This window comes from Oncorhynchus tshawytscha, linkage group LG18 (assembly GCF_018296145.1).
Source record: "Oncorhynchus tshawytscha isolate Ot180627B linkage group LG18, Otsh_v2.0, whole genome shotgun sequence".
Lineage (NCBI taxonomy): Eukaryota > Metazoa > Chordata > Actinopteri > Salmoniformes > Salmonidae > Oncorhynchus > Oncorhynchus tshawytscha.
Window position 1 is genome coordinate 23189698 of NC_056446.1, and position 27977 is coordinate 23217674.

A 27977-nucleotide genomic window follows, 5' to 3' on the forward strand; every position below is an offset into this window, starting at 1 on the left:
GAACCCTGTAGGTGTTCCATAATGAAAATGTATGATTTCTTTATCCTTGTACAGGTTTCTTCTAATAGCTTACGAATTCCATTTAACAATGATCAACTTTACTATGTTGTAAAGCTAAAATTGAAATTCCTAGTAGCAGTAGCCCTCTAAAACAAAGTGTGTTAGAAAAAGTCTAATAGAAAATAGTTTTGTCTTAATGTAGTAAATCTTGTATCCGTGCAGAAATGCAGATGAAAAGCTGTAGGAGCATTGATCTTCAATCACAGTCGCTTCCCTCTCTCCGTGGTGCTGAATTGTCACGTGATTCTCACCGCTGTATTTGTATGTTCGCTTCCGCCCCCTCGTTTTTCGTGCTTTTTCTTTAGACCTGCACGAACAAAAAAGCTTTGCCTGCAGTTTCAATTAAACGAGAGAACACAAAAGAGAAACCGGCGTTGTTTTGTAAAGGCTGCGGATTATTTCCCATCGCCATTTTCAGACCTCAGACACCGGCACGATGGACACCGAATACTCCGCCTTCGAAAACCCTCTATACAGTGAATTTAAATATTTCTGTAAGAAGATACAAGAGGTCTATAACGAATTAAAGGAAGACCTGACACCTTACCGCGACGATCGTTTTTACAGGTAAATTATAGGGTCACTACACCAATATTAAATAATCCAATATATGTATTTTTTGTGTTAATTCAATCATTACTCTACAATGAACAAGCATTTGTGAGCATACATAGGCCTATGAACTGCATTTGATTTTCATGTAGGTATTAACATAATGATACGATTAATAACATTTGTCAATGTGTATTTACAATATGGATATAGCCTTTACAGAATATCCAGCTGCAGCCATGCACCACCCTCAACATGGCGCATTGTGGTTCAGGTGCGCTATAAAGCATCACTGGTTTTCTTTGGACAGTTCCGTGTTTTGCAGGTTTAGATACGCTTTTCATTATTTAGCTTTCGGTTTTATGGGATCTTACGTCAAATATGTGTCCCTATAGGCTACCTTCGTTTAAAAAAATGCTATTACTTCTGCTGATAATACAAGAAAATTCTAAGGTCATTATGGCAGAAGCCAAATGATATAGGCACATGCCCATGAGTGAAGGCAACAAGTGTTGGGGTGTATTCATTACTCCAAACAGTTGCAAAATGGAACGAAAACGTGTGTTTATATTGGACAGGTTCAGCAAACAGGGCGGGACCTACATCTTGGCACTCCCCCACCATTGTAAAACATATTTAGGAAATTATAGAAATGTATTTATTAATGTCTACATTCGTTTTTGACATGTATTATATTACAGATACCTTAATGTATACTTTTGAATTATATTATGTGAGCTAAACATGAAAATGTCAAAATATATTAAAACATTTTCCTTAAAGTATAATATTTTGATATTACTAATGCTGCTGTCCCCACTACAATAAAATATACTTAAATACATGTCATTTTGTCCATTAATTCCTATGGACTGCTCCTCCTGGGAATGCTAATATGGCCGACAGGTGGCTTCAAAGCCTATCAATGGCCAATACACAGCATCAGCAATCCAGGGTTCATATACATTAATGGTTTGGATGCATGATGGGTCTTGATGTATACAGGCAAAATTGAAATCACATGTTTTTCATTAGAGTTGAAATGAGGATGAAAATCTATTTATGCGCTTGCAACGACCAAATCCACTCCCTCTAACTGAGCCAAAATAAGAAGCTCCTCCTACTCTCTTGTCCCCACGTGACTTCAGTCCCGCGACATCCAGTGGTGACGTTTCATTTGGTTGTCGCATACAGACTGATGTATACGGATGTGGATTTTATCTGGACTTTTTGATTTGATCTCGATTCTAGAGTGAGAATCTACAGAAATGGATGTGTAAGTTCACATGTTTAAGACGATCTACAACTTAGTTGTATTGTTGCCACTTCATATCGTACATTTTTAATCTCAAAACGTTAGTTTCTGCCAGTCGTCTGCTTGCAACGGGATCCTATGCAAAGTTGACAGACACACCTACGTTACTTTACACGTTAACTAACTAGTTTGCACGCCACCGTGTTTTTGGTGGCAGGTGTTTTTTCGTTTGTCTTATATTCTGGTACCGGTGTGTGTTACTAAGCAATATATTAACATTTCTAATGTGGCTAATTGCTTATCTAACGTTTCCAAAAGCTGATGGTGTGTAATTTATAGCTGGCCAGATAATAAGCCTCTCACACTTCCTAAACTAGCCTAAATTACTGAGTTGGCTTATGCTTCGATTTTATTATGACAACCTCTTAATGTCTTGAGCATAGGTGTTTAAATCAAGAAATGATCATCACAGAGAGAGGACTCCGATTGTTTTCAGGAAACTGATTGTAGCATGATATCCTTTCTCAATTTCAGGCTAGCCCCCATGCGGCTCTACACACTCTCCAAAAGACACTTTGTTTTGGTCTTTGTGGTGTTCTTGATCTGTTTTGGCCTCACTGTCTTCATTGGTATAGCAGGTATGTAGTTTTTATATATTCTATCAATGTGCACACTCTTAGTATACCCGCAGTGGGCCCAAGTCTATATTACTGCTGGGAAACAGTGAGCCAGAAAGGCTAGTTAGGGTGATGCAGCAGCCAGCCAACATAATCAGTGGGTGATGACTGGCGTCTACTGGCTGAAGTTTTATCTGCAAGGAAATCCTGATAAGTCCACTTTCTTCTTGCTCTCTTTCTCTTAATTAAAGCCTTACTAGAAAGATCCTTATTGGTAATATTACACCATTTTCCTAAAGTGAAAAGAATGTTGAAAATGCTATGTCTGCACAATGGTGGATTTGCTGTAGGAAAGGGATCTAGTCGAGGAGACTAAGGACTTAGTTTTGCCTATAGGCGTGACAAGCCTGTTTGTGCAGGAACTTTGTCTGGTCCTGACCTGGTCCTGGAGAAATATTTTGCTTACTTTGTTCATTCTTCTGCAGGTCCTAAAATCCTTGCGGAGACTAAATACAGTGGAGATGAACTGCTGGACAAAAATCAATCCATAAAGGTAAGACAAGCAAACATATAAATACATGTCTTTCCAGGATCGCAGGGAATGTGCTTGAACTGTTTGCTTTACGTCAGAAATGGCTTTTATTAGTGCACAAACTCACACCACCCTGATGCTTACACATATTTGTGAGACTGGGAGGGTAAAAGGGAGGAAGAAGTGCACAGTCCAAAATGAACACTTAGATGCCACAAGTCCTGGACACAGCTTGATGTCCACTCTTTGACATTGTGATGTTCTGAGTATGGATCTAATTTGGTTTCAGACTGGTCCCTTCATCCTGCAGTCCCCGCCCCTCTCCACCTATAACCAACAGCTATGGCTCACCTGTATAATGCAGGTGGAACACAGCACTGGTGAGATCTACTCCCTTATAAATTATGGTATTTTTCCTTCTTTCATGTCATATGGATATTTACTTTTTTTTTGTTGCCTTTGTCTCTATTCAGTGGTGGACTTCCTGCAGCACTTTGAGATCAACGTGGAGCTGAAGGGAGTCATGCAGGATGCCAGCGTCATGCACATCCGCAGCAACGTGCACCAGAAATCACGAATGCTGCACTGTGGCGCTGTGAGTGGCAATCAATATATCGGTCTATTCATTCATTAATCAGTTAACCAGTTTGTCAGCCAATTGAATAGTCAGTCATCAATCAGTTATCAACCAACCAATTGGTCAATGAATAAGGCGTCTATCCTGCTGTTTCCTCCTGCAGAAGTGTGATGAGATCATCGTGGTGCACCTGGGCTATCTGAATTACACACAGTACCAGATCAATGTCAGCTTCAAAGGCCTGGAGAACATCACCTACGAAGTCAAGGTCAACTTCATGGTGAGCTCACAACACACTGGCTGGAAAACCTGTTTAAACTGTCAGCTGGCTGTTTCTGAAGATGCGTCTCATCCTACTGACACACAATGGCTTTGAACTGCATTTCAATGACACATTTCTTTCTCCTCTCGCTCAGTGGAAGATGTATAATCCCTCGTTCTCTCAAGTGGAGATCTGGTTCCGGTTTGTCTTTGTGGTTTTGACCTTCATGGTGACGGTAAGAGATCTATGCAATTGAATCCATCTTTATTGTTTCTGCTGTGTATGTTTGTCTTTGTATGTTAGTCTTTGCTGTTGTGTATTGCAGTGCATGTTTGCTCACTCTCTGAGGAAGTTCTCCATGAGAGACTGGGGCATTGAGCAGAAGTGGATGTCCATCCTGCTGCCTCTATTACTGCTGTATAACGGTGAGTCATTGAGTTGTTTACCACTCTTTCCTTTGTGCCTTCCACTGCACACCAGGCCTTGATATTTAAACGGTGTAATATGTTTGAACGTACCCTTCTGACGGCCTAACCTTGCTGTTAAAACCCATATACACTACAGTCTTTAGGTCTTTGAGGTTTTTACCTGTTTTAATGGCTGGGGTTCTTGTGTTTCAGATCCATTTTTCCCACTGTCGTTCCTGGTTAACAGCTGGTTTCCGAGGACTCTGGATGCATTCTTCCAGGCCCTCTTCCTGTGTTCCCTGCTGCTCTTCTGGCTCTGTGTCTACCACGGCATCCGGGTTCAGGTGGGTCTCACATTCATCTTTAACCAAACTCTATATTTTAGTATTGGAACCCAAAATCAGTCTGGTGTCCTGTTTTTTTTATTTTTTTAATATTTTTTTTTTATCCTGGATTATTCTGGTTCCTGTCTCAGGGAGAGAGGAAGTGTCTGACGTTCTATCTTCCTAAACTGGTCATTGTCGGCCTCCTGTGGCTCTCAGCAGTTACCTTGGGGATATGGCAAACGTAAGTCTGAAGGACTCTGTCAAACTAACACTGTATAACATACTCTGTTTGGAAAAGGATGTTATGAGCTCTAATTTCCATTACATCCACAGGGTCAATGAGCTACAGGACCCCACCTACCAGTACAAAGTGGACATCGCTAACTTCCAGGTGAGTGGAACACATTTACCTTCTGTGAGATAATTTGTATGGAAAATTCAGAAGCACATGTCCAGTGTATAATTATATATATTTTTCAACCTGGTAGAAGTTTGGACATTGACGGTGGAGGTAGTAGTGCAACGCCCATCATGTTGATTAAAGGTTTTGTTGTACTTCCAGGGCATGAAGATTTTCTTCCTGGTGGTGGTGACCCTGTACGTCCTGTATCTCATCTTCCTCATCGTCAGAGCTTGTTCTGAGCTCAAGAACATGCCCTATACCGGTAACAATGATGCATTTGTCATATTCTAATCCCGATAGAGTTATGAGTTGCATTTGATACATCCACTCTCATTTAGCCTTTCCTAATATTCTTTCTATTGTACTGTGGTCTCATCTTGGTCATCAGATCTCCGGCTGAAGTTTCTGACTGCGCTGACGTTTGTGGTCCTGGTAATAAGGTATGGCCATTGTCACCTGTTGACTTCTATTGAGTCATAGTATCTAAACTGGACGGATCAAACATAATAATAATAATAATAATAATAATATTATCTCATTTGTTCCATTCCCTCTAGCATGGCGATACTCTATCTTAGGTTTGGTGCCAAGGCTCTGCAAGACAACTTTGTGGCTGAGTTGTCAACCCATTACCAGAACTATATCCTTTCTTGTCAATGTCTCTTTTTTTTTTGTCATTTAGCAGACTTGCTTATCCAGAGTGACTTACAGGAGCAATCAGTGTTAAGTGCCTTGCTCGAGGGCATATGGACAGATTTTTAATATTGTCAGCTTTCGGGTTCGAACCAGCAGCCTTTCGGTTACTGGCCCAACAATCGTAACCGCTCGGCTACCTGCCACTGACGTCTTCTCTTCTATTGTGAATTCTGCAGTCAGTAGCATAGGTTTCAAAAAATGGTCATCTTGATGAGCTTTGCATGCATTAGATACGTTTACTTAGATCTGATCCTTAACTCGACATACCAGCTGAATTTTTATCTTTCTATGGATTACTCAACTTTTACTTGTACACATTAGCATTTGTGTATTCCCCCTCAAAAGACGCCATTTATGGTAAGTGATTCTTGAGGAGAAGAAAAATATGCAATGAGATTTGAAAGATGAGTCTGGTCACTTTATTGCCTTGTCAATCTCATTATCTTGTGTATTAGACTCCCAGTTGAAGGATAATCCTGCATTCTCCATGCTCAATGACTCAGATGATGAAGTCATATATGGGTAAGTAGTCATGTTAATTCACTGTCTCTCATTGCCTTTGTTATACATCGTTCTACTTAAAGATGTAGGCGTCACTGTCTTGAGATCAATTCTAGATATCGGAGTCTGCATATGCCTGCTTTGAATGTCTAAATGTGTTTCTGCTCAGACTGGTATGTATTTATTTTCTATGAAGGAGCGATTACGAGGAGATGCCTTTGCAAAATGGCCGTGCCATCAAAGCAACAGCCAAGTACCAGAATGAGAGCGACAGCGACTGATCCATTCCTGATTGGTGCGTCATTCACTCCCCTGTTGTCCTGATTGAATCCTTGAGGGGATTCTATTAAACTGGCCCGGGTTGCACCTGGCAGTGCCCATCACGTGACCGGGTGAAGACTGTGAGGGAGGCGAACCCTTCTCAAAACGAATAACTTCTCAAAAGAATAGCTAACATTTTAACTAGTTTTCATTGGGAAGGCAGATAAAGATTTTTAATCAGTCACTTTTGCTTGTGAACACAGAATCCTACTCATCACTCCACGTGTTTAACCTACGCCACTTTTTTTTTGTTTTGAGCCGACTTTGCTGTCGGCCAGAACAGGGCACCCGGCTCATGCCCGGGAAGCACCCCGGTCACAAAACGATTGCAATCACTTTTCACTTGGTGCAAACTACGCCTGCCTGGGCTAGCCTAATCGAATCCCCTCATTGGACAGCATATTCAACGAATGAACCACCATTTGTAAATAAGGAACGTTTGCAGAAATAATGCAAATGGTAAAATACTGTAACTGTTAGGGTTGTGAAGGTCATTGAATTTTGAATGATGGTAATTGGCCAGCCAAATGACCGCGGTCTCCGTAATAACCGTTTTTGTTTTTACACACATTTTTCTCCTCCTTCGCTCCTGACTGCATGTGCTGCCATAGAAATGTAATTACTTATTTTTCTGATGCATTGTGGGGGGAGTTTGTTAGTTTCTTATTTCAGCAAGGAGCGAAAAGGTTTCATCACGTTAAGAATACATGTTACCGCAGAAACGGACTCAAATGCACGAATGCCCGGCTGTCCCGTCTTGGCGGTCTTCATCCACAACCGTCGGTTACGCGGTTATACGGTAATTGTGCCAGCCCTAGTAACTGTACATAAATATATTTTTTAACTGAAAAATGGTGTATTCTGAATGTAAATTCAAAGAAAGGAAAGGTGTGCAGGTATGGTCAAATGTTTTATAGCATTTTAGTCATCAAGTAGCCACATAAAAACAAACGTTCTGTACACTATCTTTTGGTTATCATGAGCCGCATATCATAATTCTTGGATATATAAATTAACTTTGAAGGAAAGCGTGACACATTTGATCATGGGATTTATTATTTATACAAAAATCACAATGTAACTAGTGTTAAACCACTACTGTCTCTTTTGTGCTTGAAATGTGTTGTTTTTAGCCATTCCTACTAAGCTCTCTGACATTCTGAGTTTGAGGGGGGGGTGTAATTCTGCAAAAAAACATACCATGCTGCCACTGTTTTTATCCAAGACCTTTATCTGAAATGGTTGTAAAACCAGTTTAGAACAGCAATTCACTGTAGTATGCTTGTCATATACTCTGTTAATAGCCAGAGTATAAGCATGCATATCCATCAATCTAATACCCATAGAAGTGAAGTTTTCTGAATATTTACCGGACTACCATCATGCGTTACAATAACCAGCAGGAAGAACCTTAACTTGAGTAGGTGTAGCAGTTGACCCACTCTTTTGCCAATCCATTCCTAAGTGAAGCCACTGTATGATTGTACTCCTGGTGTCCAAATCGTATGTCATTTTTGCCCCCCAAAATTATGGCACTATTGTTTAATAGCTATGGAAAAAGTTTTCAGTTTTCACATTCCCGAAGCAATAGTCTAGACTTTAGATATGGATGATTCCTGAAGTTCATTCAAACACTTCTAATGCCTAATCATTTGATTGTGATGTCTTGTGAAATGTGTATTGTGAAATATTAAGGCAGTGGTGTCAAACTCATTCCGTGGAGGGCCTAGTGTCTGCAGGCTTTTGGTTTTTCCTTGCAATTAAGACCTAGACAACCATGTGTGGGGGAGTTCCTTACTAATTAGTGACCTTAATTAATCAATCAAGGGAGGAAAGAAAAGCCACAGCCACTCGGCCCTCCCTGGAATGAGTTTGACATCTGTGTGTTAAAGGAATACTCAAGTAGCATATTTGTCATATGGCCCTTCCATCGTTCATTTTAGCTTGCCTGTCATAGCTTTTATTTTTTGTTTACTTCAAAGGTACTTTGGCTATATGTAAATTTCATTTGTACAAATTAACCAAATAACATTCTGGATTATTGTTTTGTACCTTTTTTCTTTCTGTAATCAATAACCTGATGCAGGATTTTATGGATACAGGCTCAAGGAGGCAAGTTAGTTTTCATCACTAACCATTGGTAATTTTCTGTCTGAACCAAATGAATGAAATGTTTGTGTTGAAGGAAAGAGTTACCACTGATCCTCCAAACATGTATTCTAATAAAGATGGTGCCTTGTTTCCACTTTGTACCAGGGTCAGGAGTTTCCTCCAAACTTTGACTGCAGTCTGAAATCTTTTTGTTTGTGATGGAGCATCTTATTTATATATATACTTGTGGCTTATAGGGAGATGATTGTGGTGGTTATTTTGAGGTTTGAGTAAGAACCATGATTTTCTTTATGGTAGACTCTTGACTAAATTAGAACGGCACTCTGTAAATACTGTATCACATGTAAATAAAGCACTTGTGTATACAGCAAATATGAATTAAAACTTGTAAATTATAAAACAAGCATGTCTCTGGGCATTATCTTCTGACGGGGCGTCATTCCTACATGACAGTCCTCAACTGATCAGTGCAGATGAAGTCATCACGCTATCTGACGATAAGACAATGTGTCTCTGGGGTGACCTCTACCCAGCATTTCACTGGCCTATAGGTGTTGTGGTAGAATGAATTATAGTTGGGGGTTATATTGGAAGCTGGCAAACAAGCAATGACTGAAAACATTTATTGAAACGTCACTAACAAATCCTAACATGACAAATTGGTCCTCGTAAAATCTAAACAAACAAGATGCACAAAAGTCTTTAAGCAGTAGAAATACTTTGGTATGGTGGGCTTTATGAAAAAAAGAGCCGCACACTCTAGGAGCTTAGATGCAATAATTGAATAACCAACGTTTTGACAGACGAGCTGTCATCATCAGGGTATAATATTGGGCTTTATGCTAAGAATCAGTTTGGACGGAATGGAAAAACCAACGTTCATTCATGTAGTGTAATTGAGTGCAGGCGGTAGATTCAGATGGCCAGGCCGAAGACACTGACGATGCAGTACATGGATTTATTCTCCCACCTCACTGTACAGCTTCCTGGAAGAGAAGGTTAGGTGGGATCAATAACAGAATCTCCATCTCTAGACTATCTCATATAATCTGGTTGTAGAGATTGTGTGTTTGTGAGAGATTCTCACCATCAGTGGTGTTATCCCAGAAGCATGAGCTGGCTGTCTGTAGACCTGCCCCGTTTTTCTGCATGATAACACAGGTCACTGTGGAGAAAGAGAAACAACAGTTAAATGACCCCTTTCAGCAATAACACACAAATCCATCTCAATGTGGAATGTAAGTATGATCATTGTATAGGATGATCCATCAACGAAAGTGGTGATGGTATATTTTAGTGCAGGAAATAAAGTAACTGATTTCAATTATATGTGCCTCCCCCCAACACTGATGCAGCTTTATTTTTCATTTATTTTTATTGAACTTTTATAAAACTTGAAGTCAGTTAAGAACAAATTCTTATTTACAATGATGGCCTGATATAGCCCAGCCAAACACTTTTCCTTTCCTTGCATTCAGGGCTACATACCAATGTACTTGAAAGGCTTGCCCAGTTTGCTAAGTTGACTCAGGGACTGCTCCACTACATTAGTGGTCCATTGGTTCACTCTGCTATGTTGATAGGCATTTCCTCCTATGGCTCCTTCTACTGACTGAAAAGACAGTAAAGACATAAAAAAGAGGAACAGGCTTAGTTTCTGAAATTACTGACTATCCAGAGAAAATACAAATGAATACACAGACGTGTCACAGCCCACATTAGTTGCATTACTCATATTGATGTGGCTAGCAACCAACGTAATCCCGGCATGATGTCCTTAGCAACAGGCAGCGGGGTGATGAGTTGTTGCAATGTAGCAAATAGCTAGGCGACTTTGCTGAACATGAATGTCTCCTACCAATGCAACGATGAGCTAACTTCTCGTTTGGCAAAAAGTACCTCTTTGATGATAGTGCTCACTTCGTCAACGACAAAGGCAGTCTGGCAGGATACAAAGACAAAGGCATGCAGAACAGTTATAGTAGCTGGGGAACAACAGTAACGTTAGCTAGCTACCTAACATTGCTAACATGCGTCTTCAAATAGCATTACATTTAAACAAATGTTACATTAATTAGGTGGATATATTAATTAGCCATTTTGAACATCTAGCTAACCTCTTCTCCAGTCTGAAACTCATCCATGATGTTAGCAAACGACCGTTACCGCTAGCTAGCTCAGCTGTCGCCAAATTTTGGTGGGTGTGAGGCACATGCGCAAGAGTGATTATGACGGTCGTTTCTGTACTGGTTGTTGCATGGACAAAATCATGTCTCTTTCTTCCCCGTTCACAATAAAAACAAAGAGACTGGGTATATTTCCATCCTCACTGTTTACATCTTCAAAGCTTACTGTGCAATATAACAATTGGCTGGCTTTACCGTAAAAACCCAAGAAACCTAATCATGGACAAGAAAAGAGTGCAGGAAATGTATAATAAAACACAATTTAAAGCTAATTGAGACAGGTACAAAAGTTTATTACATCTAATTTAAGCCATCCAAAAGTTATGAATATACACCATAGAAACAGGTGAATTAAAGTGGGCTTAAACACTGGTCATTCGTAATTTTGCAGTGTAGGCTAATCACCACCAGTCTCATTTTAAAGCATGATCAAGACAACACACGTAACAAAACTTATATTTGCACCAGTTTGGATGAAAAACAAATAAACGTTTCTTATTTAAAAATAAATTCCTTGAATTACTCCACATAACTGGGGAAAAAAACATGGACAGCTGGCATGCAGAATAAAGGTTCATACCTATAAATACAAATTTTTCACTGAACAAATATCCCCAAACAGACAGTTCAATGTTTGTGAAGAATATCATTTGTTATATTGCTGAAGCATCTACTTCCTTCTTTATTTCTGAGTGATGGGAAAGGAGTTCTGATCCATCAGCTCCCCAACTCTCTCCTGGAGTATGTGGACCACCTCAGCCAGAATGAAAACATGGGTGTCGTCAAGGTCCTGGATGATAAACTTCTTTCCCAGGGCAGTGGTCTCATCTAGGTACAGTAGGAACTGCTTCATGGCAGGGTCACTGTGTCAAGTAGTGAGGAAAGAAGATATGAAACCTGTGGTTTTCTCCTGAAACATCTGATTATCATAGCTGGTACAGTATATCAGACAGGCTGGATTTTCTGCATGATTCATGTGATTAGCTTGATTGATTTCAGTTTGATAATCATAAAATATGGTAGGCTTTGTGCATGCATACCACTCGACAAGAACACCCTTTAGTACGTTGACCATGATAATGTTAGATTCCAAACACCAGTCTCCAAAACCTGGAAAAAAGCAAACAAAATATAGGCGTGAACACCAACACAATGTGACATGCACCTTGACGTATGACACATTCTAAAAGTAATTAACTGAACTGTAGCTTCTCACTGCAGAGGTAATTTACTAATATTAAATTGAGACATAGAGGAGCAAAGTAAGGACTAGGTAACGTTAGCTGGCGTTATTAGCATCATTGCTGAATAGCTAGTTAGCCTAGTTTGCTACACTTCGAAATGCTCAGTATGACATGTTTCAGTCACAATCTCAAAGCCTGCTCATTTGCGAAAATTCAGGCTAGAATAGATCAGCTCTTTGCTGATTGTCATTTTGTGGCGATAAATAGCTAATCGGTGGATTATTCTGTACTTACGGAGCTTGTTTGCGCAACAGTGTTGATGGCTGGCTGCGTACAAAATGCCTTAACACGAAAGGCATTGTGGGATGTATGGTGTCTGATGAGGTATAAAAGGTTAGGTATTCCCAAACTGTGGTATGCAAAATGAAAATGTGATTTACATTTTAAAATGTATAGATTTTTTCACATTTTCAAACAGTCCATTTATTTTTTTCTCCCTGAGTTTTTTTTCTCCCCTGAGCAACCTCGTTTCATTAAACCATCTGGTGTTCAGCGAAATGACAACACAATGTAAAATACAGGTAGCCTAGTCAAATAATTAACATCCAATCTATTAACTGTTACTCTCTCGGGGGAATTCCACAAACGGTCCGGTATGTATCCAAGCGTTGCTGCTGCTCATTTAGTTTGCTCGAAAATTGATAAATTGTTTTAAAAAACTAATGCACGGGTCCATAGACACATATACAACTCTACTGGTAACGTTAGTACTGCTATTACCAGCAGTACTACACCTGCACCTGTCGACGACAGGTAGTTCTGCTTCCACGAGCACATCCAATGCTTAGCATCAGTAATTCTACATTTGTTTTTAGCCCAGCTAGCATGGACACCTTCAAACATTCAACCTCCAGTTGTGAATCTGATGCAGCCGAAGAGCTACTGCCCCCTTAACCGGGAAAGCACCGAACAACAGACAGGGACGTTGAACCATCGATGAGCAAATATGATGAGAACTACATTGATTTGGGGTTCACTTATATTGGAAGTAGTGCCTTTCCTCAGCCACAGTGTGTTATATGCGCAAAAGTACCCTCTCACAACTTGATGAAACCTTCACTCTTGCGCAGACATTTGGAAACAAAACATGTCAATTTGAAAAATAAGCCACATTAGTTTTTTGAACGCGAATTAAGACGTATTTCGAGTAGTAAGACATGTATAAAAGCAACAGATACCATTAATAAGAAGGGCTATGGTTGGGACAATGCTGGGGGGAAAGGCAAAAAAAAACTATACAGACGGTCTCTTCATCAAACATCACTGTTTCACGACGCATCAGTGACATGCAGATGTTTTGAAACAATTACTGCTTCACCTACAAGCCAGTGAATTATATTCGTTACAGCTGGATGAGTCAACAGACGTGTTGGGCCTGGCACAGCTCCTGGTATATGTCCGTTACGTTTATTGGAGGTCAATTAAGGAAGACATCATCTTCTGCAAACCAGGACAACAGGAGATTATATTTTTAAAGTTCTGGACAGCTTTGTGACATCAAATGGACTTTGGTGGTTGATGTGTTGGTATCTGTACTGATGGTACAAAAGCCATGACAAGGAGACATAGTGGAGTGATAACACGTGCAAGCAGTTGCTCCCGACGCCACTTGGGTACACTGCAGCATCCATCGAGAGGCTTTTTGCTGCCTGACAGCATGAAAGACGTTTTGGACACTACTGTGAAAATGGTTAACTTTGTTAAAGCATGGCCCCTGAACTCTCGTGTATTTTCTGCACTATGCAATGATATGGGCAGCGACCATGAACGCTTTCACAACATACAGAAAGAAGTGCGCTAGTTATCAAGGGGGAAAGTATTGACACGTTTTTTTTAAATTGAGAGACGAGCTTACCCACGTTTTCTTTACTGACCTTCATTTTTACTTGTCTGAACACTTGCATGATGACAAGTTTCTCACACGACTGGCCTATCTGGTTGATGTTTTTTCTCGCCTGAATCATCTGAATCTAGGATTACAGGGACTGCCCAACTATATTCACTGTGCGGGACAAAATTGAGGTTGTGGTTAAGAAGTTGGAGCTCTTCTCTGTCTGCATTAACAAGGACAACACACAGGTCTTTCCATCATTGTATGATTTTTTTTGTGTGCAAATGAACTCAAGCTTACGGACAATGTCAAACGTGATATAGCGCGATAAGTACTTTCCCGAAACGGATGACACAAACAACTGGGTTCGTTATCCCTTTCATGCCCTGCCTCCAGTCCACTTACCGATATCTGAACAAGAGAGCCTCATCGAAATTGCAACAAGCAGTTCTGTGAAAATGGAATTTTATCAGAAGCCACTGCCAGATTTCTGGTTCCTGCTTTGGCAAATCGCACTGTTTAGACACTGATGCCCTTGCGAACACGTACCCGTGAGTGTATTCTCGGCTTTCACTAGCATGGAAACTAAATTCAGGCACAGACTGTGTGTGGAAAATGATTTAAGACTGTGACTCTCTCCAATACAACCCAACATTGCAGAGTTATTAACTTGTGATGAGTTATTCATAATTTCCGATTAACAAATAAAGTTATGTAAGATGGCTAATTAAAGAGCAAAATTATTGATTTATTATATTATTATTTGTGCCCTGGTCCTATAAGGGCTCTTTGTCGCTTCCCACGAGCCAGGTTGTGACAAAGTCACACTCATTCTTATGTTTAATAAAGGTAGTGTGTGTGGCAGGCTTACAATAATGGCAACAAAAAAAACATTTGAGAGTGCGCTGACCCTGGTGCTAGACTGGGTACGCAGCTGGAGGTTGAATGTTCGAAGGGGTACGGGACTATAAAAAGGTTGGGAACCACTGGGTTAGGTGGAGTGAAAGTTCAAAGCTTATGATTCAAATCAAGTGTTCAAAACCTGCCATCAATGGCATAACATATATTCTCTTACCATTACTGCTTTTTATTTTGCACATAGTTGATTTGACATGGACATGTCTGTCAAAGTTCAAATGTAAATGAGCCATATGCATGACTTCTTGTTACATTGATAAATACAAGTTAAGTCTTAATTAGCAATACAATGGAGTTAGTGAGCATCACGTGGCCAGGTTCCAGTTCAACAAAATATACATATCAACCAGTCTTAAACATATTTCATGTGTATCTGAGGTAAGGCTTGAGGAAATAATACAGTATGGTACATACAGTAACAAGGCAATGCTTTAAGTTTTAATATATATATATATACACTTACAGCTCTTAAGTTAACTAAAATGAAATAAAATAAGTCTACCTTAAGCACACCACTCAAGCCCCGAATTCATACTGTGTAATCAATGAATGAGTTGCAAGGTAGTAGTGTCTTTTGGTTAAAGTACAGTAAGTGCAGTACACATGAAATGTTAAAATGTCTACTTGACCAGGATCAAGGACAAAGGGGAAGAAGAACTAGAAAAGTCAATATACTGTCTTTTTTACAGCTTTAAACTACCTGTAAACATGGTTGAGAATTTTTTTAATCTTTTAAATAAAACTCATCTGCTTCATAAGTGCTAGGTGATATCTAGCTGGAGAACAAGTGGAGCACCATTTTCTAGAATAAACCCAATTAATATGTTTTCATTAATTCTTCATACATACATAAAATGTATATTTTTGTGTAAACACATTTCTTTAAATGTGCAACAAAGAGAGACAGTTCTGTGCGCCAGTACTAAAGAGAGACAGTTCTGTGCGCCAGTACTAAAGAGAGACAGTTCTGTGCGCCAGTACTCCTTAGTCTTCCAATTCAAGCCTCAAAACGGCTGTTGACATGTCAGTGGCTGGTGTAGCCCTTCAGTGCATCCTGGATGAACTGTAGGCTGCGCTTGTAGAGGAACGAGTCTTTCTTCTCAGGCTTGCAGATATTGAGGTGATCCACATCCACCTGGACCAGGTCCCCAATGCCCAGATCTGAAACCGGAGTAGTCTCAGAGTTAAGAGATACACATGGAAGAAGTTCAAAAGTTCAAGAATTTGAATTGAAAGAAAAAACCCAAATTCATAGATACATTTTAGATATGGGTCTCCTGTGGCTACGTTCTACAGAATGCATTAAATAACAGTGGCCTACCTGCTGACTGCGTTGGCACCACCAGTATCTTGATCATGGGGCCGATGGTGGTGGGCATCGTCTCTGCAAAGCTCAGCACATTGAACTCCCTGTCCTTGGCCATGTTCAGGAAGTTGACATTCAGGTCACGCAGCGCTGGAGAGTCTGGGAATACGTATGGACAATGATGCAATAACACCATAAACAGTAGTATGTTTGTTATCTGTAACACAGATGCAATGGGAGGTTATTACTATCTAAAACTGCTGTTAAGAATCGTTCTCTCTAACCTGACCTCCAGAATAATCCCAAATTACTTCTGTCCATTACCTCTGCAGAGCTCCCGGACCTCTACGGAGGGGAAGAGGAGGTATCTGACGTTGACAGAGTACTCTGCCATGAAGGTGCCATGGTGGGGCACACTGTAGAACATGACACCCTTGGTGTTCTTCATCAGTTCTTTCATGTCTGGGTCCCTCGACGCATCTAGCAGCATCTTCTTCACCAGCAAACCTGTTAGTTTTGAATTCTCTATCAGTTCCTAACAGGTTTTTGTCCATTGTCAATTTTTTGCTAAATAGTGAAAGATAGCTTACCTCCCATGCTATGTGAAACCCAGACCACAGGCCTGTCTCCTACTCCTGCAGACTTTAGCTTCTTCAGCAGCTCTCGACTCCTATAGGCCAGAGACATCCTAAGGGCACAGGCATACAACAGTATCAGTGGAGTTGTCACCAAGAATGTCTGAATGATACAGTAATATGGCCACACTAAGGAAGCAGAGGAAAGAGGAGACACACACCTCTGGTTTTCAACAGGACACTTGGCTCTCCAGTCACTTAGGTGAGTGTCATACTCCACAGATAGAACCCTCAGGTTGGGGCAGTCTGCAGCCAACCATGACTGACCAATGGGGAGGGGTGAGAAAGAACCAGTCAAAAAGGGAGAGATGACGTTGGTGAGCAGATTTGGCATCATATGACTCAAACATACATTCTACATTGGCTAAGGTGACTAGATCAGCAAAGCCAACATATTCTCCCATCTGGTGGTAAAGTCATGAGTATTACAGTGACACGTAATAAACCACCCTCTACCAGGTTTACCTTGGGCCAGCACTCTGTGTAGTCCTCGCTGACACCCGCTGCCTTCTCCTCCTCTGTAGGGTCACAGTCCTTCTGCCGCCACGTCTTAAAGGCCGCCCCCAGGAGCCCGTGAACAAAGAGAACATCCGCTTTGATTGGCTGGCTGGAGACAGAATGCATAAAAAACAAATCGGGAGTGGTTGTGTGAATATGGTACCTTGAATTCTTTGACAGTAGCTAGATTTCCATCCAATTGGTGACAGTTTAATGCGAATAATCTAGAATCTGCATAAAGAAAATGTAAGTAAGCATTTCACTGTAAAGGCTACTACACCTGTTGAATTTGGTGCATGTGACAAATAAAATTTGATTAGCAAATTTTCCCACCAGTGGGGAGTCTCTTTTTGTAGATAAAAATCAGTGCGTGTGACCTCCCGACTAGCACAGCGGTCTAAGGCCCAGCATCACAGTGATTGAGGCGTCACTACAGACCCGTGTTCGATCACAAGCTGTGTCAGAGCCGGCCGCGACCGGGAGACCCATGGGGCGGTGCACAATTGGCCCAGCGTCGTCCGGGTTAGGAGAGGGTTTGGCCGGCCGTAATTTCCTTGTCTCATTGTGCTCTAGCGATTCCTTGTGCCAGGCCGGGCGCAGTGCATGCTGACATGGTCGCCAGGTGTACAATGTTTCCTCCAACACATTGGTGCGGCTGGCTTCCAGGTTAAGTGGGCATTGTGTCAAGAAGCAGTGCGGCTTGGTTGGGTTGTGTTTCAGAGGACGCACGGCTCTCGACCTTCGCCTCTCCCGAGTCCATACAGGAGTTGCAGCGATGAGACAAGACTGTAACTACCAATTGGATACAACGAAATTGGGGAGAAAAAGGGGTTTACATTTTTTTTATTATACAAAAAAAAAGGTCTTCCACATCCATCTCGACGAAACATTTCTGTACGGACCTCACTTTGTGCACAGGGGCATTGTCATGCTGAAACAGGAAAGGGCCTTCCCCAAACTGTTGGCACACTGTTGGAAGCACAGAATCGTCTAGAATGTCATTGTATGCTGTAGCATTAAGATTTCCCTTCACTGGAACTAAGGGGCCTAGCCCGAACCATGAAAAACAGCTCCAGACCATTATTCCTCCTCCACCAAACTGTACAGTTGGCACTATGCATTGGGGCAGGTAGCGTTCTCCTGGTACCCACCAAATACAGATTTGTCCATTAAGACTGCCAGATGGTGAAACATGATTCATCGCTCCAGAGAACGCGTTTCCACTGTTCCAGAGTCCAATGGCGGCGAACATTACACCACTCCAGACTACGCTTGGAATTGAGCATGGTTATCTTAGTCTTGTGTGCGGATGCTTGGCTATGGAAATGAAGCTACAGACGAAAAGGTATTGTGCTGACATTGCTTCCAGAAGCAGTTTGGAACACGGTAGTGAGTGTTGCAACCTGAGGACAGACAATTTTTTACGTGCAGTGTACTTCAGCACTCAACGGTCCCGCTCTGTGAACCTTGTGTGGCCTACCACTTCGCGGCCGAGCCGTTGTTGCTCCTAGATTTTTCCACTTCACAATAACAGCACTTACAGTTGACCGGGGAAGCTCTTGCAGGGCAGAAATGTGATGAACTGACCTGTTGGAAAGGTGGCATCCTATGATGGTGCCACGTTGAAAGTCACTGAGCTCTTCAGTAAGGCCATTCTACTGACAATGATTGCATGGCTGTGTGCTCGATTTTATACACCTGTCAGCAACGAGTGTGGCTGAAATAGCCGAATCCACACACATACTTTTGTATATATAGTGTATTATGCCTGATGCCAAGTTTACTTCGATATGATGGTTATTATATCAATATTTGAGCATAAAGGCATTTTCACCTTCATTTCTTGCATAATACATTTTACAGACACAAAAAGATCCTACCATGTTGAGCAAACAAGGGATTTGTCTGCATTCATAAAATTGTACCAAAACTTCCTGTTTCCATCATAGCTGTCGTGTCTTTAATTTTTTTTATGCGGTATGACTTTACTCACATAACTGTCGATGGAAACATTCTTAGTCATGATGAATGATGTGTACCTGGTTCGGCACTGGGGATGTAACACGTAGACTCCATCCTGGTACTTCTCCTTGACCGTCTCCCTGTCCAGGTTGGCCAGAGCCCGAGCAGCATGGGACGCCTGTATGATGTGTGGAGACTGCATCATCTCTGCTAGCACTGGCACCCAACCTGCAAGGTAACAGAACATCACATATGATGGAACTAGTAACAGAACAAAATCCGATAGCCAGTACCCCTGACACACTGAGCGGAGAGCTAGCACCCGCCTGACACACTGAGCGGAGAGCTAGCACCCGCCTGACACACTGAGCGGAGAGCTAGCACCCGCCTGACACACTGAGCGGAGAGCTAGCACCCGCCTGACACACTGAGCGGAGAGCTAGCACCCGCCTGACACACTGAGCGGAGAGCTAGCACCCGCCTGACACACTGAGCGGAGAGCTAGCACCCGCCTGACACACTGAGCGGAGAGCTGAGCACCCGCCTGACACACTGAGCGGAGAGCTAGCACCCGCCTGACACACTGAGCGGAGAGCTAGCACCCGCCTGACACACTGAGCGGAGAGCTAGCACCCGCCTGACACACTGAGCGGAGAGCTAGCACCCGCCTGACACACTGAGCAGAAGGCTCGACCCACCTAACACTGAGCAGAGAGCTAGAACCTACCTGACACACAGAGGATAACTAGCACCCACCTGACACACTGAGAGGAGAGCTAGCACCCACCTGACTGTACTATGGCTTGGTGCACACTGTCGTTGAGAGCCAGGTTGCCGATGATGCGTACAATGTTTCTCTGGATCTTCGGGGAGTCTCTGCGGAGCTGGTAGACCCTCTGAAGGAGCTGCAGGCCCCCGTTGGCCACGATGTGGTCGCAGTGACTCTGGACCTGGAGAACAGACATACAGGTGTTAGAATGCATTTATATGCTCTTAATATCCCCTGATAGGATACAGTCGTTGACACTATGATATGAAAACCCTGAGGGTCTGTTATGGTGAGTTACAAGGTATGATGAAAAAGATGTTCATGTATCTAGACAATAAAGGCTAACAATGTTTTTCAAAAGTCCCTTGACAAAATGTATGCTTGAGTTACAGGTGGTTAAAGCAAAATGTTACATAACCTTGGAGTGCTGCACTAGAGCCTGTAGACAGAAGGATTCAACCTTCTCAGAGGGGACAGAAGTGAGGCTTTGGGCATAGGGCAGTCCATTCCCACCAAAACACCACAGACCCCCCTAAAACAGAGAGATCCAGTTATCTACCTAACATTGTGTGTGAGTGAGTATATGTCTAAATATGTGTGTGAGCATCTCTTACCCTCTGTGCAGCCAGGGACTGGGTACTCTCCCTCAGGGCCAGTGAGGTGAAGTACTGGACACACTGGTCCACCTCAGACTGGGGGAGAGATGCCAGCAGCTGCCTCAGACCGTCTTCTACAGACAACCTCTAAGCAGAGGGCCAAACAAACACACTCACATTAAAACATACACAGAACATTCATAAAATTTCATTTGATACACAATCATTTTAATCCACATCGGTGACAGATACCTACATCTTCCATCCAAGGCAGGACAGGCGGGGACAGGAAGAAGCGTTGGTCCACTTGAGAGGTGCGGGCCAGACCCAATGCTGTCCTCTGGTCTATAGCCTGCGCAGCTGTCTGGTACTGGTAGTCTGTGATGGACAGGGGTAACGGACCAATCCCTATCAAACACTATTACCGTTCACTAGCACACATTTCACATTTACAGGTTGAAAGTGGTGATGTCTCACCATGCCAGTGGTGGTTCTGGGCCAGCTCCTGTACAGCTGACAGTCTGCTGGTCCTATTGGCTGAACAAGCCCTCTTCAACAGGACCCACAGCGCCACCTCATGGGGGTCCGCATCCATATGACTCAGGTGCTCTGACACACAGTTACAATTTAGACTTTTATGATGAAAATATGGATATTTTTACAAGCATTTCTTACATAATATATTTAATTTGAAATACATTTAAGAACTACACCTAAACTACCAAGGGTCCAATATCATCTACAGTACAAACAAAGACAATCTACCAACTAATACCATCAATCATTATTCTACTACTGTACTACAGCAATGAGACTGCAGACCTGCTGTTATCATCGGCCGGGCAGCCGGGGCAGCTATCAAGTGTCAAACAGTAAGGTCAGAAAAGGTTAATGTTAGAACCGTTTTGAATGTACAATCTTCGCAGAATCTGTAGTACAATCCCCATTGTACAATTGAATTACATAATGTCTGTCACATTATAAAGCATTAAGGAGGGGTGGGGGGTTCAGTCCACACCTGTGACTGATGATGACTCAAGCATAAGAATACACACAAAAGTACATGAATGAAGACACACACTAAAGCTTTCATTCAAACCCAGGAAGTGAAGGGCAGGTGTTTCCTGAAGTTAACACGTTGTCTCAATAACAAACCTACTGACGTCCATCCGTGTGTGTCTGAAATACCCCAACTGAGCTTTACCCGAGGCTTGGAGGATGAACTCTAATGCTTCTATCACAACACTGACTTCTGCTTTCCAGTACTAGCAGAATAGGAAGTTGAAATTCATGTGATACAACAACTAAAGTATTGTGTGTAGGTTTCTAAATGCAGCTGTAGCTTTAGTAAAAAAAATTACAAAAACAATACTGCAGTTGTGAATTTAGTGCTGTGTAGGAGGAAACTACTTTCAGTGGATCTTTCTCACCATCCAGAGGCCTCAGAAGAATCCTTGAGGAAACTTCCAGAAACCTCCTTGCTGCTTTATGAAGTTCTCTCCTGGCCTTATATGTGAGCCCTGAAACAGATACATGGGTTTGGTTACGATCAATAATTAACATGTTATAACACAGTATTTTAACTATGTACCAAGCTATAAATGTATACTGCTCCAGGCTGGACCTCTGGTTGATCTACCTGCACATTTTCTAGTAAAATTGACCAAACAATAGGCTCTTAGCCTGTAAATCTGGTTATAAAATCACAGCCGTTGCTTGCTTCTGTTTACTGCTTCTCTAAACCGTTTCCTATCAGTCTTGGCTGGACGGTCTGTTTTCATTCACAGCAGCCTTGACCAGTGGAAGTGAGAGCAGGGACCAGACAGGCTGAGCTACAGTACCCAGGAGGGAGAGCAGAGGGAGGGAGGAAGGAAGACTGTTGTCGCTGGACACCTGGACCTGGCAGAAACCCCTCAACAACTCCTCATAAATGAAAACTCAGCCAAAATATTTTCTGTGACAACATGCACCACATGTGGGCCTTTTGTTGGGTAGACTATTGAGGAAGTCTTGGGGATTTCTGTACAGCACGTTGAGCTATCAGCTGATGTCAGAAGGGCTATATAAATTAATTTGATTTGAATTCAAATGTGTTCCAAAAAACCCTCCATTTTGGGTTGTAAACTGGATAGAGGAGAGAAAAAGCAGTCCCAGCATTCCTATGTGGAATATCATGTATGTACTGATAACTATTTTTATCAGAGAGCACATGACAATGCCTTGTCACAAAGCAAAGGTGAGGTAAATTACATAATGTACCTGTGCCAAGGTTCTCCTGCTCTTTAGAGGGCGTGGCTGACAGGTAGATGTAGGACTTGAGCTTTTCCTGCTGAATGGCCTGCGTGTCGATGCGTACCGCCTTGTTCAAGGAAACCACCTCGTATGTGATAAACATGCAACCCCTGAGAGAGGAATGAAGCCATAGACAAGATATACAGTAGTTAGAGCAGATAGGTCTCCATACCCAATGAACCCAAAATAAAATAACTTAGTATGGCTGAGTGTTTATATGTGAAGTGGTTATCTTCACCTACCCCAATATGACAGCTCCGGTCATCTTTGCAATTTTCCCTGAAATCAAAACACAAGACAAATATGTTATTTTTTTAATAACTAAGGATATTAAAGAATTCCAGATGATTACACATTATGTGGGTGTATCAGCTATTTGATAAGTGATCATATTTCCTTATTGAGTGTGGATTGTGAAGGGGGACAGCACAGTCCCATAACATACTGATGTCCCTCCACGGCAGCACCTTCTTCACACCAGGGCCAGAGGTGCTGCTCAGCCTCCTGCAGCGTATCAGACGGAGTGCAGCCACAGACATCCTCTATCTACACACATTCACCCAGAGACATCAAAAGAGCCAGTAAACATAGCTTCAGCACTATTACCGCAAATGGCTGAGAGAAACTAAACTACAGTACCCTGAATAGCCTTATCAATGTATGTGAAAGTTACATTGTTGTATGTATTCATAGTTTCAGTTTAGATGTTGTGATAGACTCATGACGCAAGATACATGACAGGTTAGCCAGCAAGCTACCGTTGTCTAGTTAGCTAGCTATACTATCATAGATAAGTCAAGGTGCCTGACTCTGGTAGGTAACTTTAACATGAAACTAGCTAACGTTAGCTTGCTAGCCAGCCAATGCAATGTTCCCATTAGAAAGAGCAACCATTTATTTTGCCGATGGATAGTTCTTTGATTAGGCAAACATCCAGTCTGTGATATGATTGAGCTATCGGATCAACTTGGGTCACGTGTACCTACAGTAACTAGCCAGCTAGCTAAAAAACTTGGGAAAATGTAACGTTAATTATACAGCTGAAGTTAGCTAACGTAGCGTAACAGACAAACATGAGATTGTAAGACTTGTAACCAGGCTTGAAGTGATGGGTGTAGTTTGCTAGACATGATACAAATTTACCTTATTTCGAAGATTTAATTTCTGTATTTTGAAGGGCTAATAGAGAGCTTCCTCTCCAGCAACCCCAACCTGTCAGCTGTGTTGTGAAAAAATAAACTGCGCCAGTCTCACGTAACAAACGTCACTTTACCGTAGTACCTCAAAGCATAAAACATTTATTTCCAGATCTCCAACTACCGTAATGCTCATTAAACACGATTGAACAAAATAATGAAGAGAGTGCCTAATTATATGACACGTGCAAACTTGACGCATGTAAAATATTAAATACCTCCCAAATGCAGTGTTAAACTGTTTCTGTGAGGTTTATATTTAGTAAAATGACAGGGGGAATTTGTTCATTTTAATGTAATGCTAGTTTTGTTATTTAAAAGTGTAACATGAATTGCATCATTCAAGTCCCGTGTGTGTGTGTGTGTGTCCCGAAGTTGATGGGTTTATTGATCCCGTCGCCACTCTGGAAGTCACCCATTTATTTTGACCCCTATGCCTAAACTTAAATATTCTTCCGCTGGTCTGTCACAGTGGAGGCTGCTGAGGGGAGGACGGCTCATAATAATGGTCGGAATGGAACAAATGGAATGACATCAAACACCTGGAAACCATGATGTGTTTGACGTATTTGATACCATTCCACTGATTCTGCTCCAGTCATTACCACGAGCCCAGCCCGTTCTCAGCAATGAATGTGCCACCAACCTCCTGTGGCTGGTCAATATCCACTAATTTAAGTGTTTTTTCTTCTTTGAATTGAACCTTTACTTAACTAAGCAAGTCAGTGTAACGGATGTGAAACGCTAGCTTAGTTAGCGGTGGTACGCGCTAAATAGCGTTTCAATCGGTGACGTCACTTGCTCTGAGACCTTGCTTGCTCTGCAAGGGCCGCGGCTTTTGTGGAGCGATGGGTAACGATGCTTCGTGGGTGTCAGTTGTTGATGTGCGCAGAGGGTCCCTGGTTCGCGCCCGGGTATGGGCGAGGGGACGGTCTAAAGTTATACTGTTACATCAGTGAAGAACAAATTCTTATTTACAATGACGGCCTACACTTTAAATGGGCAATCTGGGATTCAAATATCAATAAAGCCACTACCCCACCACTTTTTTAGTAAATGAATGAGGGATGGGGCTGAAGAAATGTAATCATGCTTTTTCTGTGGTAGACTGTCTCTTTGGCCATTGTATAACTGGGCACCTAAAGCCTGACCCCTTACATTTCAGCCCAGTGAAATAATTCCTTCCTCAGGAAACAGTGAGAGGGAGTCAGTGAGAGATCTGTCCGTTTGCCCACCAGAAAAGTGTAGCCTATAGACTGGACACTGGATAGCAGTGGCACCAAATAAGGGCATAAATAACAAGTCTGGTACAGATGATATTACGTTTCATACTCAGAACACAGCCCGTTACCATTTCTTTCAGCATTTTATTGTGTTAAGTTATGATCTGTGTCCAGTAAATTCCAACCAAAACAGTGACCATTTTATAAATCAGATCCATGACAATCATACACACATTTTGCAGATTACCTTGGAGAGGAACCCTCATTGGATCATGCAAACATTGTTTATCGATATAGTTTTGCATGTCCAAGCTCACAAATAGAAAGTAGTCCAGTTACATGGGTGGATTGGGTTGGTACATGATGGAATTCAACATGAGTTCTCAATCTTATAAATCTCATTAGACACCCACACATTCACACACACATTCACACATGTACAACAAATACTCTGTCTCATCTGAAAATAAACATCTCTTTCTTGCTCACCAGGGACACACACACACACACACACACACACACACACACACACATAGAAACATATATTAGCATTAGGGCTATTTATTTTCCCCTCAAGTCAAACATATCCAGTTGTTCTAAAATCCCATTGACAACCCTGGGCTCAGTCAGTCCACTATCAGGATGGACACATCCATCCCCTCCTCAGGTGCAGGTCTCCTGGTAGGCCCTTATAATGCTCTCATAAGCAGGAGGTGGGGTCTGTGTGGCATGGAACCCCCTCAGACTACTACTGCTCCAGAACAACTCGGGCCTGGGTGGGGTGGCAGCAGCCTGGGCTGCGGTTTGGTGGGCTGACCCAGCTGAAGTGGTCAGGGTTGGAGTGCGAGGCAATGTGGTCTGGCTCCCCTCCTCAGCTTCCCGGGCAATCTGGCTGCACTGGAGGAGTGGGTGAAAGGTGGACGCCCTGAAGCTGGGTTTGCGACCCAAAGGGTCAGCCTGGTCTGGGGAGGAGGCCTGGCGGTGGAAACTGAAGGCAGCGCTAACCAGGCTGTTGTTGCTCCGCCGGTCGTAGCTGCTGTTGCGATTGAAGCCAGGCCGGGTGCGCGGGGAGGTGCGGGACGGGCGAGGTGGCCGGCGGGTGATACTGCCCGAGCCGGCCCTGCGACGGGACATCCAGGTCAGGACAACATAGACCAGCACCCCCAATAGAATTCCCACCGCAATGGACACACAGAAAGCGATGATCAGGGAGACTGGGAAGGAGAGAGAGGGAAGGGGCCATTCGTTATATCTTGGTTTGAGGGAGACACAGAGTAAGAGTTTTTTGGACACCAAAGAGATGTATATGAAAAGGCCTGTTCAAAACTCATTATCATCTAGCATCATCATTAGACATTCAATAGATACCTTCATGCATGTAAAAAAATATATATTTGCCACACTAAAAAAACTAAAACTGTAAAGTAAAGTAATAGTAAAAGTTAAGTGGTTTATAATCTGTGGAGGGAACGGTTTCAATTTGGAACCAGCCCAGATCTGTACTGCCAAGCCCACAACAAGTCACTATCCTAAAATCAACAACGCTGTTATGATGATGAACTAATAGAACTCTGCTAAAATGGCACACCACAACCAAATAATCACAGTCCTTCCTCTATGGTGACTATGAGACCAAGTCCTCCAGAGACACAAAACTGATTACATCTCCTTGCCACAAAATAAAGATCAACATTTTGTTGTCTTTGACTTGCTCCCTGAGACGCTATGGTCACCATGTGTCTCTCTGAAAAGAGAGAAAGGAACAGAGGACAAATCCCAGTGGACCACTGCCAGCTAAAACAAATCCATTGCTTTTGGATACAGTTAGGTCTTATGAAGTGTAAAAGTACTCTGCTACCTCAACATAGTTTTTCATTGTCCTCTGTTGGAAAAGGGAAAAGCAGACAAGAAGTCATCTGGAAATGACATTTGGGAGGAAGGAGGAAAAAACACTAACCAAGAGGAAGCTTTGCAATATTGCTGATTTTATGGGTCTGTTCTTGCCTTGCGTCTAAATACTAGTCTGTCAGGTCCGATAAATGCAGTTTTGAATGCATGTTTTCTTTTCCTGACAAAATATTCAAGTACTCTCATCATCATTAAACCTATACATTCCAGTGAAAACAGAGAAGTGCCAACAGAGAAACCACAATAGAGGTGCAGAGTAGCAGCTGAGAGAGTGAGAGACATAATATGACATTTGAAATGTCTTTATTCTTTTGGAACTTTTGTGAGTGTAATGTTTACTGTTCATTTTTTATTGTTTATTTCACTTCTGTCTATTATCTATTTCACTTGCTTTTTGGCGAGATAAACATATGTTTCCCATGCCAATACATCCCCTTAAATTGAAATTGAATTGAGAGAGAGAGTTGAAAAAAACTCACCAACATCAAATGACTGAAGTATTTCCAGAAAGAGATTGGTGTTGTTTTCGGCCATAACTTTCTCTGCACTGTCAGAGAAGAAGAGGAGAGAATGTTATGCATCCAGTAGCTCTCCTTGGCTTCCTCACGTCTCTCTCTTTCTTCCTCCTGCCTATCCCTCCTTCACTCTTCCTCTTCTATCATTCACTCTCTGTCTGTCCCTCTCTATCCCTCCTTCACTCTTCCTCTTCTATCACTCACTCTCTGTCTGTCCCTCTCTATCCCTTCCTTCTCTCTCCCTCCTTCCCTTTCCCTGCTTCTTTTCTTTCTTCCC

At 42.2% G+C, this 27977-nt stretch overlaps 5 protein-coding genes across 7 annotated transcripts; 1 reads left to right on the top strand and 4 right to left on the bottom strand.

The window, feature by feature from the left end:
* The first annotated feature begins 333 nt into the window (after positions 1-333).
* On the top strand, positions 334-9024 carry tmem181 (transmembrane protein 181). Of its 2 annotated transcripts, none has more exons than XM_024378212.2 (17): positions 334-627; positions 2402-2505; positions 2970-3037; positions 3306-3396; positions 3490-3611; positions 3757-3873; positions 4010-4090; positions 4181-4280; positions 4476-4606; positions 4738-4829; positions 4922-4979; positions 5151-5253; positions 5380-5431; positions 5549-5631; positions 5955-6044; positions 6143-6209; positions 6385-9024. In XM_024378212.2, the coding sequence occupies exons 1-17, from the start codon at positions 497-499 to the stop codon at positions 6467-6469; spliced, it is 1575 nt and encodes a 524-aa protein (XP_024233980.1). In that variant the 5' UTR covers positions 334-496; the 3' UTR covers positions 6470-9024. The 2 variants fall into 2 exon arrangements, with proteins under 2 accessions (XP_024233980.1, XP_024233981.1); XM_024378213.2 differs by lacking the exon at positions 334-627 and adding an exon at positions 1759-1888.
* Positions 9025-9228: 204 nt separating this feature from the next.
* Positions 9229-10941, bottom strand: dynlt1b (dynein light chain Tctex-type 1b). The gene is made up of 5 exons (XM_024378214.2): positions 10739-10941; positions 10521-10562; positions 10110-10233; positions 9709-9786; positions 9229-9607 (listed from the first exon to the last, which is right to left on the bottom strand). The coding sequence occupies exons 1-5, from the start codon at positions 10763-10765 to the stop codon at positions 9537-9539; spliced, it is 342 nt and encodes a 113-aa protein (XP_024233982.1). The 5' UTR covers positions 10766-10941; the 3' UTR covers positions 9229-9536.
* A 138-nt stretch (positions 10942-11079) lies between these two features.
* On the bottom strand, positions 11080-12387 carry gtf2h5 (general transcription factor IIH, polypeptide 5). Its single transcript, XM_024378215.1, has 3 exons — positions 12286-12387; positions 11848-11917; positions 11080-11670 (listed from the first exon to the last, which is right to left on the bottom strand). Exons 2-3 carry the CDS (start codon positions 11880-11882, stop codon positions 11490-11492), a joined length of 216 nt encoding a protein of 71 aa, XP_024233983.1. The 5' UTR covers positions 11883-11917; positions 12286-12387; the 3' UTR covers positions 11080-11489.
* Positions 12388-14948: 2561 nt separating this feature from the next.
* On the bottom strand, positions 14949-24106 carry serac1 (serine active site containing 1). Of its 2 annotated transcripts, XM_024378210.2 has the most exons (18): positions 24002-24106; positions 23304-23404; positions 23101-23137; positions 22826-22968; positions 21997-22086; positions 21389-21421; positions 21044-21175; positions 20823-20944; positions 20585-20713; positions 20389-20502; positions 19989-20151; positions 19279-19429; positions 17207-17348; positions 16903-17003; positions 16697-16794; positions 16431-16613; positions 16122-16265; positions 14949-15961 (listed from the first exon to the last, which is right to left on the bottom strand). In XM_024378210.2, the coding sequence occupies exons 2-18, from the start codon at positions 23395-23397 to the stop codon at positions 15825-15827; spliced, it is 2013 nt and encodes a 670-aa protein (XP_024233978.1). In that variant the 5' UTR covers positions 23398-23404; positions 24002-24106; the 3' UTR covers positions 14949-15824. The 2 variants fall into 2 exon arrangements, with proteins under 2 accessions (XP_024233978.1, XP_024233979.1); XM_024378211.2 differs by lacking the exon at positions 21389-21421.
* Positions 24107-25401: 1295 nt separating this feature from the next.
* Positions 25402-27893, bottom strand: myct1a (myc target 1a). Its single transcript, XM_024378208.2, has 2 exons — positions 27665-27893; positions 25402-26491 (listed from the first exon to the last, which is right to left on the bottom strand). The coding sequence occupies exons 1-2, from the start codon at positions 27717-27719 to the stop codon at positions 25941-25943; spliced, it is 606 nt and encodes a 201-aa protein (XP_024233976.1). The 5' UTR covers positions 27720-27893; the 3' UTR covers positions 25402-25940.
* Positions 27894-27977: the final 84 nt, after the last annotated feature.